The sequence below is a fragment of the Rhea pennata genome, chromosome 3 (assembly GCF_028389875.1).
Source record: "Rhea pennata isolate bPtePen1 chromosome 3, bPtePen1.pri, whole genome shotgun sequence".
In the NCBI taxonomy this organism is placed as follows: domain Eukaryota; kingdom Metazoa; phylum Chordata; class Aves; order Rheiformes; family Rheidae; genus Rhea; species Rhea pennata.
In genome coordinates, this window is record NC_084665.1 from 12324933 (window position 1) to 12342022 (window position 17090).

Consider the following 17090-nt stretch of genomic DNA (forward strand, 5'->3'; position numbering starts at 1 on the left):
TCATATGGTAATGGAAAATCAGTAAGTTGTGTAAATAAGATTTAGTGTGGTGAGTGTCCCAGTTGTAAACATTTTTTTTTAACACCTTTTCTTGCTTTTAAACTTTACTGAGGTGGTCCTACTTTACAAAACTATGTACGTTTTTTCCTGAAGTGGTATGTTTTGTTCTCATCATACTGCTTTGTAGTTGTATGTCTTTCCCAAACTGATTATCTGAAGATTTCTTCTGATTTTCTTAATATGTTACCTCATCCCTATTCCCTGTGTATATACATTTAAAAGAATCCACACAACAATAGATAGTTTTCAGGCTCCTTGCTGTTACTTCTTTCTTCCAGAAATTTTGTGTGATCATGCAATTATATAAAATGATCTTTGTTTCAAATCCTGACTTTGAAAGGACTTCGTAGTCAAAGCACTGCAATTATTTTCTATGATTTCTCTAGCCAAAGCATTGCAAATAATTTCTGTAAGCAGTCTGCTGTGTTTTATTGTTTGTGCCAGCCAAGGTAACTTTAGCTTAAAAGCAAAATATATCTATTAAGTTCTTTCAAATACTGTCTTCCCCGCCCTGTGGAGTTCTTCCCCAGTTTGTGCTCCCTCACCCCCCAGCTGCTCGTGGTGGGTCGTTTCCTGCGCCAGCTTGGCAGCGTTGATTCACTGGTGCCCACGTGCAGCATGAGCTGTGGTCCTGGCACCGTGACATCTGGAAACTCCCTGTCACAGGAATTGCAATTCCTGAGCCAGCCTGCAATGCAGGAAATGAAATCATGGAGTCTCAGGTTCAGGATGGGGCAGCTTCGTACTGTATCGTGCTATCGAGAGGGAGGGAAGAAGTAGCCTTTTTTTTGAGATACTATGTCTGAAATGGAGGAGGGGAATTTTCTGACAGATTTCTTCTGCTTCATAACTGTCCTCTGACTTCTATTGCATAGTAAAAGTATTTAGTTTGCTGAAAATCTGCTTGTTAACAGGGAGATATTGATTGAGAAAGTCTGTATTTACACACTGATCATAACCACATTTCTTAAAAATATGAACTATATTGCATCAATCCTCATAGTGAAGCAGTTGCATTAGTAAGTATATCACGTAAAGTTATGGTGCTAATGAGATTAAAATTAGATAATTTTCTTTAAGGTAAAACTTTTTTCAAATATACTTTAAAGGTCTGAGAAACCTTTCAGACAGGGAGGTTTGTTTGAGTACATTTCTGTATTTTGTACAGTGAAAGCTTTCTAGAGAAGACCTAGTCATTTACAGCTGAAATAGAAAAGCAGGAATCAGAGTATTGAAAGAAACCAAGCACTACATTGTGAACACATAGGAATAAGAGCTGGAGAATTTAAAAAATGTCTAGCTGAGAGCCAAAACGGAGATCAGCAACCATAAAACATTAAAAAGCTGTTTGACTTCCTGAAGAACATTGCATTGATAGATAACTAGACGTCTCCCATAAAAAACAATATCAAATACCAGGCACCACCTGTTACTTCTGCAAATGCTGAGAAAAAGCAAAGCTGCAAGGAATTTTGGTGAAGTGAAGGGGGAGAAAACCCTCCCTGGCGCAGCGATGCACGGACTGGCACAGCAAATGAAGGCTGCAGAGGAGTTATCTGAGCTAACAGGCTGAGACCACGTAACCCGTTTGCTGCGTTAAAAACCTGTGTAGTCTTAAGGGGCTGTAAGTCCATGATAATATTTTATCTGAAAGGAGGCTTAGTGGTTGCAGTGGGACTGTTAAATATTGCTTATTTTGAGCAGGCACTCCTTTTATAATTAAACTGCCTTAGATGAGCTTTTGAAAAGGAAAGATTTATTTCGTTACTTCAGACCTTATGTGGGGGTCAGAACGGGGATGCCTTGCAGTCGGCAGGTCTGAAAACCTGAACTGGTGTAAATGACTGCTTGGCTGGATGCTGACTACAGCTGAAAGGCTTTAGATAACTTTCAAGTGAAGTCTGAGTCTTGTTCTACCTTAAATGAATAATGAGAAGTCTTATGAACCAGTTTAGTTCTATTTTAATGCAAGATTTTTTTAGGAGTTTTTTCCTTGTACACTTATATGAAACCAATTAGCTATTTTCCAAGTTGTTCTAAAGATCTATAAATTATCTTTTAGTATAACTGGGTTATACTAAATTTCTACTACATTATTCCGTCTTGTATTTGCACTGTCATTCTCTGTTGTGGACATTATGAATCTAGATGGAATTTGTTGAACTGTTGGTTTCTTAAGTCTGGTTTGCAGGGTTTGGGGTTTTTTTAAAGCAACTTTAAAGCACAGAAAAATTCTTTCAGCTGCAACCAAAGGAACAGGTGAACTTAATCCAGATCTAAAAAGAACATGCTAGTTAGAGAACACCAAATCCTACATAGTTTCGGTGTGGTACAGCATTGCTTTATTTCCTGCAGGGCTTGCAATGCAGATGGCAGATGTCTGCTGGGTAAGCTGTGCTCATTGTTAGCTCTACAAATAATAGAGGGATTACTCCATAAAACTGTCACTAAGTACTACGGCCTCTACGTACTGTGCTACTTTACTTCCCAGATACGACGCTGTTCCAAACTGTTGTTTTGAATTGAATGACTTAAGTGCTTTCTTAGCAGTTATTGTTGTCAAGCATATAGTAATTAAAGATAATTCTAGTTTTCTAGAATTTTTCTAGTTTTTCTTCTATTTTTTTAATAGCATTTTAGCTGGCATAATTTCTGAATTGACATTAATGTTTAAAATATGCTCAGAGAGAGGTGGATAGCTGTGTGTGGTGTATTTAACATCTAAGTTAAAGGACACTTTTTATTTAACCTTCTGTTAACTAGGGTTGTCCGTACTAAAATGTGCATTATCCATAACTGCATTATTCAGAACTATGTGTTCATTACTTCAAAACTTCCAGTTGTAAATTGGGATGATAAATGTCTTTTCAATAAAACTTTAAATCAAAGAGAAATCATTTCACTTGTGGCCAGAGTAGTAAATGAACATAATCCAAGTCTAAAAAATCCTCTATAGTAGAGAATATAAATCCTAAAGCATTCTGAGGAATGCAGCAAAAATAGACTTTAAGCTTGGAAGTAATTCAGAATTCTCAAATATTTGCCTTTTGTTTTTAGATAAGAAGACTTTTATTTTTAGATTTTTTTCATAATGCACAGCTTTGTTTTTCCCAAGTCCATGAGTTATTAAAATCTTTTTGTGGTTTCATTTGTTGCCTTTAATTTGCCTATTTGTGCATCCTCTAAAGCTGAGACTCTCAGATAAATGTTTCTGTGGGCCATTGCGTATCACAGTAAGCTGCTAGTCACTGCAGTTGTGATAGCTGAGTCAAAATAACTGCAGAGAAATAAGAATATATTATACAAATATGTTTTGGTGTGACAACTGCAAGAACAGGTTTGGTGTCAGTGGAGTTGCACTTCCTTATGTAGTGTGACACAAATGTAATGGAATTCCCTAGTGCATTAATTTGTTTGTAATGTAAATGTCTTAAATGCAATTGTAATGCAATTTTAATACCCTTAAGTATCAGTGAAACAAAATTCAGGTGCCTTAGACTTGTCAGAGTCGTCGTGCTTACTTTAATATGGCTGTGAAAGAGTTTCAAGGTAAGCAGATGCTTCCAGCCGTGCCCAAAGATCTGTGAAAATGGACAAAATTCACAAATTTTTCAAGGTTTAGGAAGAAAGACTGAATTGGCTTGATATATTAACTTTTTTGTGGCTTGAAACATTTCATGAACAGTCTGTTCAACCAGAGAACAAAGGCAGGCTTGTGTCACTCGCATGCCTTCTTACTGATGATGGTGATCTCTGGCAATTCTTTCAGTTCACTAGTTTTTAAAGAGTCTTTCTGAAGATTATGCTTGAACTCAAAGACACGCGGGTGGATATTACATCTATTGAAAATACAGTATTTCACCTCTGCTCATATTCAGTTGAAGCTTCTGACCTGTTTGGAGCACAAGTTAAAGCTCCCGTATCAGTGTTGAAGAGGGGCACAAAGACCCCGAATATCCCTGCGGTCCCGTAGTGCTGGGAGTGTCCAGTTTCCGAGAATCTGCATCAGCTGGCGAAGGTGTGTGTAATGTGCGTATGCCCTATGCAAAAATGCTTGTTTTTCTTTATAAAAAGGGACTTGAAACAGTTACTGTAAATTATGCTCCATGACCTGACTCATGGATGCTACAGCTGGCTTGAGTTTAAAGCAAAAAAAAAAAAAAAAAAACTCGAGCAATGACATGGGTACGTCTCATTTAGGAAAAGAAACATGATTATCACCCTGCATCGTATCTGTTAGGTGAGTGAATGAGAAAATAACCAGGCAGGCATTCCTAGGCGGCTGCCCGGCGCCTCGGTAGGAGCTTTCTCGTCCCCGGTGCCCGCGCAGCCTTCGCTCTGTCCACCCCTGCAGGCTCTTCGGAGCTGCCCGCGGTTTGGGAGAGAAGCAGCCTGCTCAAACACAGCAGTATTTCACATAACTGAAGTGTCTCTTCAGGCCGAGGCAAACATCAGCCAGCCACTTGAATTTACTCTCTGTGCTTAGTGAAAGGTCTTCAATGGGCTCGACTGGCAGGGGCCGGGGCGGGGGACGCGGAGGGAAAAAAAATGCGAGGAATTGCACTGTGGAGAAAATAGTCTGGTTTAGCAGCAAATCCTCCTGTTCTGACTAGTTACCTCAGCGCGACCGCCGTCACGGGGAATCTGGCGCTGCACGTGCTCTAGAACAAATAGCCCGGGATTAATTTTCTTTTCGTTTCCCAAGCTGAGCGTTTAGTTATGGCTAGGAGGGAGGTTGTGGCGGGGGGCTGCTGGGGGAAGCATTCCTCTGCGCACAGCCCCCTTCTGCCCCGAATTAGCGCTCCGGCAATTAGCCGGCCCCGCAGGCTCAGCCCTCCGAGCACGCAGCAAAGGTGCAGCGAAGAAAACCAGTCAGAAACTCTCTTATTTATCTCTCTTAATCTGTGTGTTGTGTCTTGATGCAAAGCGCAGTGCCTACAATGTCCGCCTTGCAATTTAGGCTTGGAGTGTTGTTAATTCAGCTCAGCATTAAAAAGGTAACATCAAGGTAGCCAAAGCAGTAGTAATTAACTGATTCTCTTTTTTTTAAGCAAGTGTTGAGTTACTCTTCTAAATAGTATATAATTAGCGTTCTTTCTTCCTCATTCTTTCTCCTCTTTCCTCCCCCCCCCAAAAAAAACATACCACTTGTGAAACAAATTCTTATCTTAGATGAGTGTAGTGTTTCACTTTTCGTACTGTTTTTCAAAATTATGTTATCAAAATAATAGCCTCTAACTTATTTTCAAATCTTGTTAAAACACAATTACGGTTAATACAGGGAAATTAGCTGTTGCAAGTATCTCGACCAGTTTTGCTTTTTAGCCAAATGCTGCAGTCACCTTTCCAGCATAAATAGTTTTAATTCATTTACAAATTGCTTGAAAAAGATGGAACATGAGAAGAAAATCTTTAATACCCTTTATTTAAACTAACACAGCACAGTGCATTTCTTAATTGCCTTTGGGATAGCTGTTACTGAAGGGTGAGCTTCTCAATCAGCAATAATTAGATCCTAGGGTTCTTTCATACTTTTTCTTTTTTTTTTTTTTTTTTAAGTTTGGAGAAAACATACTGGTTGCATTATACATTTTTACTATTTCTAAAGGTTCATTTTGAACTACTGGTACCGACTTAGTCCATCATCTGGAAATCCTGACAGATATCTGCTAAAGTATTTTGATTTATTTAAATAAGGCACTTTAAAAGAATATTCAAAAATATTAATAAGCCTGATTTTTCAATGGAAGTGGGGGAATAGGAAAGGAGGTTACAGAAACTGCCACGTTGATCACTGTTAAACACTCTCTGCTATGCAGTCCTGTCTCTTGCTGGCTTTCAGAGCACACAGGCAAACTGCAGTGTAAGATTTGGATGGTTTTGTAGTTTGTAGTGAAATCTGTTTTCATAAACAGTAGTTTTCTACTTAGTCTTTATATTGTACAAAATGTATTTCAAACATTACATCTTGGCTCTGATTCAGAGACTGTCAGATATCTATTAATTTGACTTATATTTCAGTTTAATCTCCCAGCATTTATGTAACTTCACTTTAATTTTTTGTCAAACAAGTAAAAGTCTTCAAAATGTTCCTAACAGCATGTGTGACTCCTTTCCATTTTCCCATGTTGCAAAAGGTAAAAGTGGGAGAGGAGCTTTACTAATTTAAGTCTGTGTTTATTTCTGAGCACCTGAAAATGTTGCACATTTGCTTTGTTTTTCTTCAGGAACGTCGCGTACCCATCAAGAACGGGGAGCATGGCTATGAGCAGTGTCCGTGACTCCGCGATTCTGAGCAACGGCAGCATCCTCTCAAGCGCTACGAGCCCAAGTGTCGTTGCAGCTAATGACGGAGATGTTGCCGTCCAGCAGCTCCCACCCAAGGAAGCACCGAGAACAAAAGCGAGTCCGAATGGCTGCCTGCAACTTAATGGTACAATCAAACCATCTTTTCTGCCTTTAGACAACCAAAGAACTCAGCAGATGTTGTCGCAATGCTGCCACCCTTGCCCATACCATCATCCTTTAAGTAGCCATAATAATAAGCAAGAATGTCATTCAGTGGTTGGCAGCTCGGCACCGTCTCCTATGACTTCGTGCTGCATGCAGCCACATACTGAGTACTCAGCATCTATTTGCCAAAAACATACACCTATATATCAGCCTGCATGCTGTCTTCAGCCCTCGCCGTCCTTCTGCCTTCACCATCAATGGCCTGATCATTTTCAGCATCAGCCTGTGCAGCAACATATAGCCAGGATAAGGTAAGCAGATTGAATTTTTGTTAGAAAGAGCTACACATATTGAGAACTGTGAAGTCGTTTCATTTTGCTGTGGAAGAAGATGATCAAAAAGGGTGGTGACCCTAATTTCTTTCACAGTGCTTTTCCATGTTAATTTTTGATACGTTACTGCCTTAAGTTGGGGAAGCCTGCATGAACAGTGTAATTGATTGAAATTATTTATTTCATTCTTACTTAGGATTTATTGTTTGAAAGAAACCAAGTCAGGAAACTAGCTTTGCTGCTCTACATGAGTATTTCTGGAATGAATTTCTTCTTCCTAAACAAGAAAGGCCATTTTTTTTCTTTCTTCTTGGGGATTATTTGGAAGTGTGCCTACATTTCTAGGGATAGGACAACACAGAGATAACTAGCACTGAAAAAGCTGATATATCTGTATAGTCTGATCGAAAATCACTTTTCCTCAAAAAGACGCATTGAAAAATACTTTTAACAACTCTGTTAATAAATGTACTATGTTGTTTTTCCTTGTCAGATCAACTGTTTGAGTGAGTTGACCTCATGTCAGTGTATGTATGTGCCAAACTTCAAAGTTGTGCTAGGATTGAGAAATTTGAGATTGTTAAAGCTTTTAATCCTATCTCTCCACCACTTCATAAAGAATTTCCTCTTTATATCTGTTAGTTTTGGAGGTTCAGTGAACAGCTACTAGGAGCAACAATTGGAAGGAAAGTTGACTACGAACTGCTGGTACTGGGCAAGTTCACTCTCAGTCTAGGAGTCAGTTTCTAAAAATCTAATTCCCCAATGTGAGACACTTCTAAGCTTTCATACAAGATTTTCCTTTTGAGTTGTAATTGAGCCAAATTGGATGTTGTTTCACTGGGATAATAAAAGTTATTCTTCGGGAGACTGTTCAACATCTGCATCCTTGCTTTAGAGCTTGGAGCTACAAATATTTCTCAGCCAATTCTATGCATTTTGTCTTGATGAAATGTACATATGGATTTTAAACTTCTGAAAATATGAGACTGGGACAAATATCCAAGGTGGAAAATGTCAAAATGAAAAAAGTTTTTTCTGTAAGGTGAAAGCAGCTTAAAATGAAGTTAATGACATAATGTGCAAGTCAGCTTGCCTCTGCCAGTTTTTCCTCTTACAAGTGGAAAAAATCCTAATTGTTGGAACTTTTTACAGTCAGACATAATTTTTCCATCCCATATTTGATTAAATATTAAGAAAAGATGAAAACTTTTGTATGATTCTGTGTGCAAAGGTATGCAGGAGGCTAAGCACTTACAGAAGAGTCAGTCATACCTTTCAAACTGTCAAAGTGGCTACACTAAATTCTGTTTTTTTTTTCCCTTTGCAGCAGGACTGTTTAAATTGTATCTATATTCCATAGTTATGAGAAAGAGAACAAATTTTATCCATAATGTGGATTTCTGTTCTTTCTTAAAAAAAAAAAAAAAAAAAAAAGCACTGAAAAGTTCTCAGATATGATGAAATAATATTTTCCATAGTATTTTACAAATTCCAGGATTTTGTGTTTGACCTCTGTGATTAAGATCTGGAGCCAAGATGCTTTTCTTCACCTTATACTTCCTCACCAATAATGCGTATTTGTGAGGATCTGTTATATAAATTATGGTAATTGTCATTGTACTGTTAGCCATCAAAGTAAGGGTAGATTCTGACCTTTAAAACATCTGTAGTTATTAACTATCTACATTAGTGTATTCTACATATCCCTTTAAAATGTTCACTGTTTCTTTCCTAGGCTGCTTTCTACCCAGGGCAACTGAGTTTGCTGAAAGAGCAGGTGCTTGCAATATGCCTCGTAGGCCAGCAAATCGATTAGTCCATCTTCTAAAAATCATGCAGCCTCTGGTTATTGTCAGCTGTGTTTTAGGTCTAAACATGAGGTAAATGAGACTCAGGTCCCGCGCCGTGCGGTGGAAGCTGGGCTTCTGCATGTATTTTAACTACTTGAACGGACAGTGGCTGCGTTAATGGGAGATGCGTGCTGTCTGACTTTATCAGTGGTGTTACGGGCATGGATTTTTTTTTTTCCTGCGTACTCCACAGAGTGTGTCTAAATGTTAGAGCGTCCTGTTACACTGTGAATCCCAGTTATAATAACGCAAGGTTGTTATGGATGAAGACATGCTGGTAGATGTTAAAAAGGAGAAACTGGATACAAACTTGCAAATGTAGGTCTGCTCAGAGAGTAGTAGTCTGGCTACCTGGTTGTTACCTCACACTGATGGAGAAAGTAAGTGATAAAACTTGTACATTCTTCCCTGACATGAGCAGGTAACTTTCTCTTCACAAAAGAACACTTCTGTGTATGTGATATTTATATGATCTCTGTTCCACCCTCTAATTTTAATACATTTTGAGCCTAAAATCAGCACAAAAGCTTCTTTCCCAGATACTTACAAGGCTGACTTGGATTTCACCCAGTTTTACAGTATGTGCATGTTCTAACAGGGTTACTTAAAATGCAAGATCTCATATGATATGTTAATTAAATTCAGTGTATAGTCAAAATAGCTTTCATTTTGATTCTTAGTATTTAAAAATATGCGTTTAAATATTCTTATAATTTTAAGTCTGAGGGGAGAAAAGATGTTGTTAGAGAGGGTGAAAGCTTTTTGCAAACTGTATCACTAATGCTTGCAGCTCTGGACAGGTAACCAATTGTTTCAGCACGACAGGTTTTATCAGGTTTTTAAGCCCCAGGCTTAACATTTGTTAGTGACCTAATATTAAAAGAATGTGGGCCTGGTGTATCGTTGTGGATGGGAGCGTAAAAAGAAGACAGATTGAAATAACGCCACACTTGTCTCCTCTGAAAGTTGGTTGGATCTGGGATTTCGTAGTGTGTTGAGCTTTGAAGTTTAAACTAAATTACATGGGAACATCGTCTATACACCATATCTTGAATGTCTGGGCAATTTTTTAAATTGGTATGAAAGGCTTGTAACATAACAGAAATAAAATATTTTTAGTATTTATGGGTATACAATGTGATCATGACTAGTCTATTATAAAAGAAGGTAAAATAGTTCAACTGTTCATCCTAATCATTCTGATGGACTTTATTTTTAGAAAGCTATTTTTATGAGATTGGAAGAAATTGGAAGTGTTGTATTATTTCTTGTCTGTATTTAAGATGTAATTCATCTGAATATGTTCTTACCCCTTTCATAGTAGGCAGAATATCTGACTGCACACGATCTGTGAGATTCCTGCAGTCTGTCCGTACTAGAATGAAATTGTCTGGGGACTCTGCTTTCTGACTAATGGTTTCTAAACTTACATTTCATGGAGCATGCTGCAACTAGTTCTTTTCAGGTGCTTCTGGAAGATTTTCCACCCTCTCCCTTTGAGAGGGTGGAAATCCCATCATGTTGATGTAACGTGTTTTGTCTAAACACAGTTATGTATCTTGACAGACCTGTGGGGATTAGAGCCCTTGGAAGATGGGTAGTTACTGCTGCTCCTTGACCACCATCTGCTTCTGTAATCATCAGCAGCATTGCCTGAGTAGAAGGTAGAAATGAGGAAGAGGAACCAAGCAAAGTGTTAGTCTGTTGTTATACAGAAGAAGTAGAAGCATGAAGACTCGCTCTTGAGAGCTGGAGGCACTGAGTTAGGAGTCACTAGGGCAGAAGGAAACTGTGCCGCCCAGCAGCATGTTTAATTGGATGAAAGCAGGATTAAAATAAATAAATGTTTGCATATTGTAGCAGAACTAAACACTGCAGTAAAGCAATGTAAAACTAGAAAGCTCTTAATTAAAGTCGTTCTTGTTTTTTTCAAAATCTATTATTTATGTACGAATGTGTGCGAGTAAATTGGAGCAAAAAGGAAGAACATGTAGAAAACATTCAGTAAGTCATCATAGATTTGTGGACGGCATATGTGTACACGCTTCCATGTACAGCTATTGTCTCTGTACCAAATTAGACTGTTAATCTCAGGCTGGTATGTGAACTTCTAGTTGGAAAACTGTAGTTGAAAACTACCTATGTCATTGCTAATCTTGATACCGACCCTTTTGGAATCTATCTTGTGTAGTACAACTCTGAGAACGTAAGACTGGACTCACAGACAAACGAGGACAGAAGGTCAGGGAGCTGCAAAAGAAATGGTGGTATTGCTGATAAGGAAACTGCTCCAAATTGCCAGCAAGCATAGTATTTGCAGTTCTGCAAGTCTGAGCCCATAAATTCATACAAGCATTCCTCGCTCAGAGTAGACCTGCTTTATATCACCTACCATTATTTATATTTCAAGACGATATTGTTAATACTTTTGACTAAAGCAGATAAGTAAAGAAAACCCCTCTGTAAAGCATCCAAATTATTTCTGATAAATTGAGGGACTAAAAGTTGTTGATAAAATTTCTGTAGTAAAGGATGTGATCTCTCCATGATCATACAGTCATATCAAGCTAGAAGATAAGAAGAAAATCAGCTTAAGCTGCACAGAGTCTAGACGATGGAAAATATGTAGATCCTTCCCCATGCTCTGTCCCCCTGGTTTTAAACCTTTAGTTTCCGAAGCCTTTCTCAGCAGTCGTGCCTGCTACATGCTTCCTTTAAGGGAAGTGGAGCTGTTCATGTCATCTCCAGCCTTCCTTAACTAAAACTTTATGAGCACCCAAAGCACTGTAAGCTGAGAATAACAGCTCACCATTAGTAGCAGTGCCCGGACAGCACCTGAGTGGCTGGGCCACAACTAAAATTTGACTTGCTGGATTCAAATTTTTCATTTGTTAGACCAATTTGATATTTTAAGCCAGGAAAAACCATAATAGTTCAGAGTCAGGAAACTGTTAAAGCATTAATATCTCCAAACTTATTGGACATCATCTGTTCAGTTAGATTTAAACGTTCTTTAGATCTGTTTTGGCATTGCAGATCTATGTCACAGTTCTGAGGGGAAACCCTCACAGTTTCTGGGGTTCTGCTATATGTCATGTATTTCTGTGCTAAACACTTTAAACAGTATTATAGATATATTTCAATACTTTAACGCTTTAAAGAGGGAGCTGTGTAGAAACGTGCAGCTGAATAGCTGTGAAGATAGAGCATGATAGCTGCCTCTTACCCATTTTTTATTTTACTCCTAGCTAATACTTGGCACAAAGATTAGAACCAGAAAGAAATAAAAAGCTCTTGTTTTTTCAAAAAGCAAGGGAATATTTGCCAAATACCAATCTTAATAAGAAGACTTTGTTATGAAACAGCTCTCTGCTTGAGTCCAGGAAAAGGATAATTGTTATCTAGTGCATTTTGTGAGGCTTGCTAAACTGGTTATACTTATATGTGCATTTACAATATTTTATAATATAATTTCTCATTTCAGCAATATTAATAGTTCACAAAAAAACTCCTACATGGAATATTATTTAAAGTATTTTACACACATCTAAGTATTTTTTGTTTCAAAAATTGTTAGAGTCTGCTCTACTTAATGCATTAGAAGATTCTTTGGTTTTCACTTTTTGTATGAAACGTGTTAGTGTGTTCTATACAATATGTAAATATATACTGTGTTAAAGATCAGTAAAAGAAACCTATTCTCTTGCCCTTAGAAGGTTAAAAGTACATATCTTCAAAAATCTGACCAAATACATATATTTAAGGTTGTTCCTGAACCGTTTTATCAGCCTTCAGCAGCTAGAAGGTGGAAGCTCTTGCTCTTGTTTTGCTCTGTCATTTGTCAACATACTAATGTTTTTAATGTTCATTATGTTGCCAATACATGTTCTAGATCAGGAGTTCATGCACGACAGAAATTTGTATGGGAACAATAAAAATTCCAAATTCTTTTTTTCCCTCATTTGAGCTGTTCATGCCATACTAAAATGGGATCCTGGAATGAGGAGGCTGGAGGCAAATGGGAACCACAAATTAGATGCTCCCTTTCACGTCGCAGTGTGACCAGCCCAGCGGCGTACTTGGAGATTTTGAAGCAGTCAAGGAAGGGACACAGAATGTAAAGCAATCTCCTGCATCCTTCTGAATCTCTGGGCCCCCGTGGGGGTTCTCTGCTGTGCAAGTTTGGAAGAAGAGCTCTCCTTGTGACCAAAGAAATAAACTGGTTAATTTTCTTTCTCTGGAAAAAAATTGTTTTCGTGGGAGTCAACGTGTTGAGCTATGCTTTCTCGTTTTTACTCTTTTTATTTAGTCTTAAAAGTTATCTCACACGGTGTTAATGCAGGAGGTTTATTCTGGTTTTGTTAGGTCATTCACAGTTCCCGTGGTAATTACTGTACCTTGTCAGCTATACAAAAACTTGCTACGCTCCTTGTTAGTCTTGCACAGAGCTTAAAGCAAAGGGCTGACATGTGGAGACCAGAATACAAATAAAAAATGCCATTTATAATTCAGAGGTTGACCAAATTAAAAATAACATACTTAGAAAAAAAAATTTGAGTACTCTTAAAAGATCTCATTCATTAGACAGTCCAAGGGATTTTTGCAGGCTCTTAGTTGCACTAATTAAGCATTAGTATTTGTCTAGACTTCAGATCACTTTGAACTAGGCCTTTTTTTGCAGTAAAAAGGAATGGCCACGATTCCTGCTCTGGTCTGAGCACAGCTGAGTACCAGCCCTGTGGCATTCTGGCCTCCAGAACCTGGAGCCTGCAAGAGGCAGAGACTCTACGTATCTGAAAATGAATTTCTTGTGCCCTATATCCTTCACCTTTCCTTGACCAACAGAGTAGCTAGCACTTGACTAGTAATCTGCTGGGCTGTAGTCTTCAGAAGATATAATTCTGAATATAAAGTCCTCAGAAGATAATACAAGAGAAATAGTAAAGAAAAAAAAAAGAAGCAAGTGCTTTCTTTTGTACTAAATGGACTGGAAAAGTAGCATCAGCTGTGTTCCTTCTTGAAAAGGATGGGGCTGTGTGTTGTGCTTGAGACAGCTTTTAAAACTGAGCATTTACATACACATTATATTTAGAAATAGTGAAAAAATGCGTGTGGAGGAATAGCTAAAAAAAGGACAGTTTGTTTATCGGAATGTTTTGACCGTGTACAGTTGTTTGCATTCACTATTAATAGTAAGTAAGAAGTTCAAGTGTGAAACAACAGTAAGGCAACAGTAAAAAATGAAGAAGGAAAGTCAGAAGTGAACCTGAGCAGGTACTTGGTTTTCAGCATTCTTCCGGGACGGTGTTTGGAAGAGCAGGGTAAACCCTGTTCTTGGAAGCTTTCCGTTTGCCTTCAGGGTGGTAGCGCAGAACGAGGAGAGTTGGCTTTGGAAATAGTCATCTGCTGCTCATTCCAAAAGCATTTGTCCTTCCCCTCTGATAATATTTCAATGTCTTCTTCAGCTCCTAGTAATTAATAATTGATGTACATGCTTTTAAGTAGTAGAAGGTGCTTGAACAAAAAAGAATGAAAAAGAAATGCAAGAGAAAAATATGCCTGAGCAACATGCCTGGGCAATTTGGCATTAATTAGTTTTTGTGTTAAACTAAGTGTTACGAGAGTACTCCCATTCATATTTGCTGAATAAGCAAATTTCTTAAAACTTTAACTGTTATTGCAAAATACAAATTACCTAGTACTACTAATAGATTTATACAGATTGGAAGGAGTCATAGGCAGAAATCCTAAGTTATCAGGACTTAGACTGAGAAAGTCTAAACCATCTACTTTAGAAATCAAAATTTTTTCTAGCAAAGCCATGAATGAGGAGACAAATATATTGAATTAGAAAAGCTTATAGGCATCCCCCTCTCCCACTTTTACAATATTTTCTCTTATGTAAGTGGGATACCTTTCTGCAGAATTCTTACGTTACATTTTTCCGTTCATCAGGTGTCTAGTACATTCATTCAAGGAGGTGAACTTTTCTAACTTCTTACTGAAAAAACAGTAAAATATTTCATCATGTTAAATCTATTTTATGGTCTGCTGGCTAATTTTACACTGCTTTTTGGGGAGGTCTTAGCAAAAATCTCGAATGTTCATCAAATATTTCTGATTTTGCTTGCTTTTTACTAAGCAAACAAAACGCAAATAATATCATTTCAGGAGATACAGAAGATGATGGCCTATTATATATGTTCAGATTTTCAGTGAAGTCAGCAAAGATTAAAGAGCCTTTTTTATAGATACTTACAAATCCTTTTAAATCCTTTTAAAATCTCCTAGTGTTGTTGAATGTGTTTTATGTCATATAAAATTATCAGTTTCTAAGTGACTCAAAATTCACAAGTATTAGAACAGCAGCTTAACACTAAAATTTTAAATGAGAAAAACTGCTGATTTTAAAGAAAATTGCTCAAGTAAAGCAGAAGTGTTTTCACTTGCTGTAAAAGAGTAAACATGTAGAAAGCTAAAAAGTAGCATTTGTCCCTATAGTCAGCCAAACGCTTTGGGAGAAACTCTTGAGGATTGTGTTCTATCTTCAGAGAAGCTCTTCAGTCCAAGGAGGTTGTCCAAGCTTCTGAGACTAGGCAAAAATGAAGCCTCTGGTGATCTGCATTTACAAATCTTACATCTGCGCAGGAAGGAAGGCTGAAGCGTAGACCAGCTGAAGCGCGGTACGAGACACTCCAGAGTCTCCACGCTTCAGAGTCAAGCGTGCACATCCTTAATATCGGCCCCAGGTGCCTGTAAGAGCCTAGAGTACAGCCTTTGTGGAGAAATGCGCGTTGAGGTGGAAGCTCTGGTCCATCTCTTTTGCCCCCTTTGCTGCAGGGTGGATTTTTGCTGGGTGCCTGTTGTGGTTTGGTGGGTCACATTAATTTCCTGTCTGTGTGAGAAATAGAAGTTGTGACTATGACCTTGAATTTCTCCATTAAACTGGGAAGTATAATAAAAACAGCTTTGAAATAAAAATATTTCTAAGGAGGGGATTTTTTTTTTTTTTTTTTTTTTTTTTTTGCTAGTGAAAATGCTGAAAACTACTCTAGTCGTCATTTAAATCCCAGAACGTATCTATTAATTTCACTGTAATTACAGAGAAAAGAAAAACGATTAATGGTTTTAGACTTGTGAGAGATCTTGAAATAATATTAGTCTGCTCCAAATTAGCTACTGGCTTGTTTTCAAATAGTGATTCATGCTGGTATTTTACTAAGCCTTTTTTATTATCTTGAATAGTTCAGAACTTTTGTTTAACTTGCCAAACTGTACTATATGTGGTCCTGCCTTTAGCGTTTCAGAAGCTAAAGGAAAACATGCATAGCTTTATTTAAACCTTCTGAAGAAGAACATACTTTAAATTTATAAACTTTGCCACTTAGAACTGGGACACTCCGTTTTATGTATGTTTGATGATAGTTTTCTTACTGGTATTTTTTGAGAACTATCTTTAGAAGTGGCTGGACTCCTTGAAGAGGGATTTCTGAGGGGAAGAAGGGTATAAGAAAAATAATTTTAGGGTATATACTGCATAAGTGCTTGATAGCTTCCTCATACACTGGCATTTTCCTACAGAGAAGGTGATTTATCTCCTGTTAAAGATAATGAATAGGGTACACTCTCTTAAGGAGAAGAACTAACTTTCTTAGGAGTATGATAATATGTGTTCAGTTGTGGGAGGTGAAAGAGGGAGGGCATCAGAAGTCAATATTGCAAAAATGAATCTTCTGAAGAACCTGAAGATGAAGACTTTGTAAGTAGAGCCTGGTATTCTGCATGTATTCTGTCTGTATGTAGCAGTAGGCAAAAGGAAAAAGAACCCCAAGCCTTGGAGATGTTTAAAGGAGCATTTAAAATTTAAGTCATCTGTATGTTATAAATTTGTAGAAGTTTTAATTTTAGTATATAGTAAATCATACAGTGATACTGAATTAATCAAAACTTCCAAGTGAAAATATGCAGGTATAGGATGTTAATCTGATTGCATTGGCCTTTATGCATATCTGTTGACTTGGAAGGAACATATGTGTCTGCCGTGTGCATCTATTGTATGCTGACTTAAGCTGGAAGTTTGTGATTGAGATGTGTCAAAACTACCTTTCACTTTTACAAAATAGATCAACAAACTGTCAGCTTAATATGGATTTAATAGCAGAAAGAAAGCAAGGTCTTGGCTACAGTAAAGTATATAGGACATGTTGCTGATGCCAAAGGAATCTGCGTGTACCCTGTGTGCGTGCTGGAGGTCAATGGGGCATACATTTTCATGCTAAAATTTAAATCAGTTACAGCAAGGATCACTCAGACAATGATTTTATTGTCATTAACATATTACAATTACTTTGCAGAAAGGCAATATTATTCACTCATACTTGTGGTGAACATA

The 17090-nt window shown here is 37.7% G+C and overlaps 1 protein-coding gene across 5 annotated transcripts in view; it reads left to right on the forward strand.

Annotated features, from left to right (window-relative positions):
• The window catches only part of DISP1 (dispatched RND transporter family member 1), an 87260-nt gene that overhangs the window by 47251 nt on the left and 22919 nt on the right, over nt 1-17090 (forward strand). For all 5 annotated transcript variants that reach the window (XM_062571570.1, XM_062571572.1, XM_062571571.1 and 2 more), the window contains one exon: nt 6288-6824. In XM_062571570.1, coding sequence (XP_062427554.1) covers nt 6319-6824 — 506 coding nt within the window. In that variant the 5' untranslated portion in view covers nt 6288-6318. The remainder of the gene's footprint in view (nt 1-6287; nt 6825-17090) is intronic.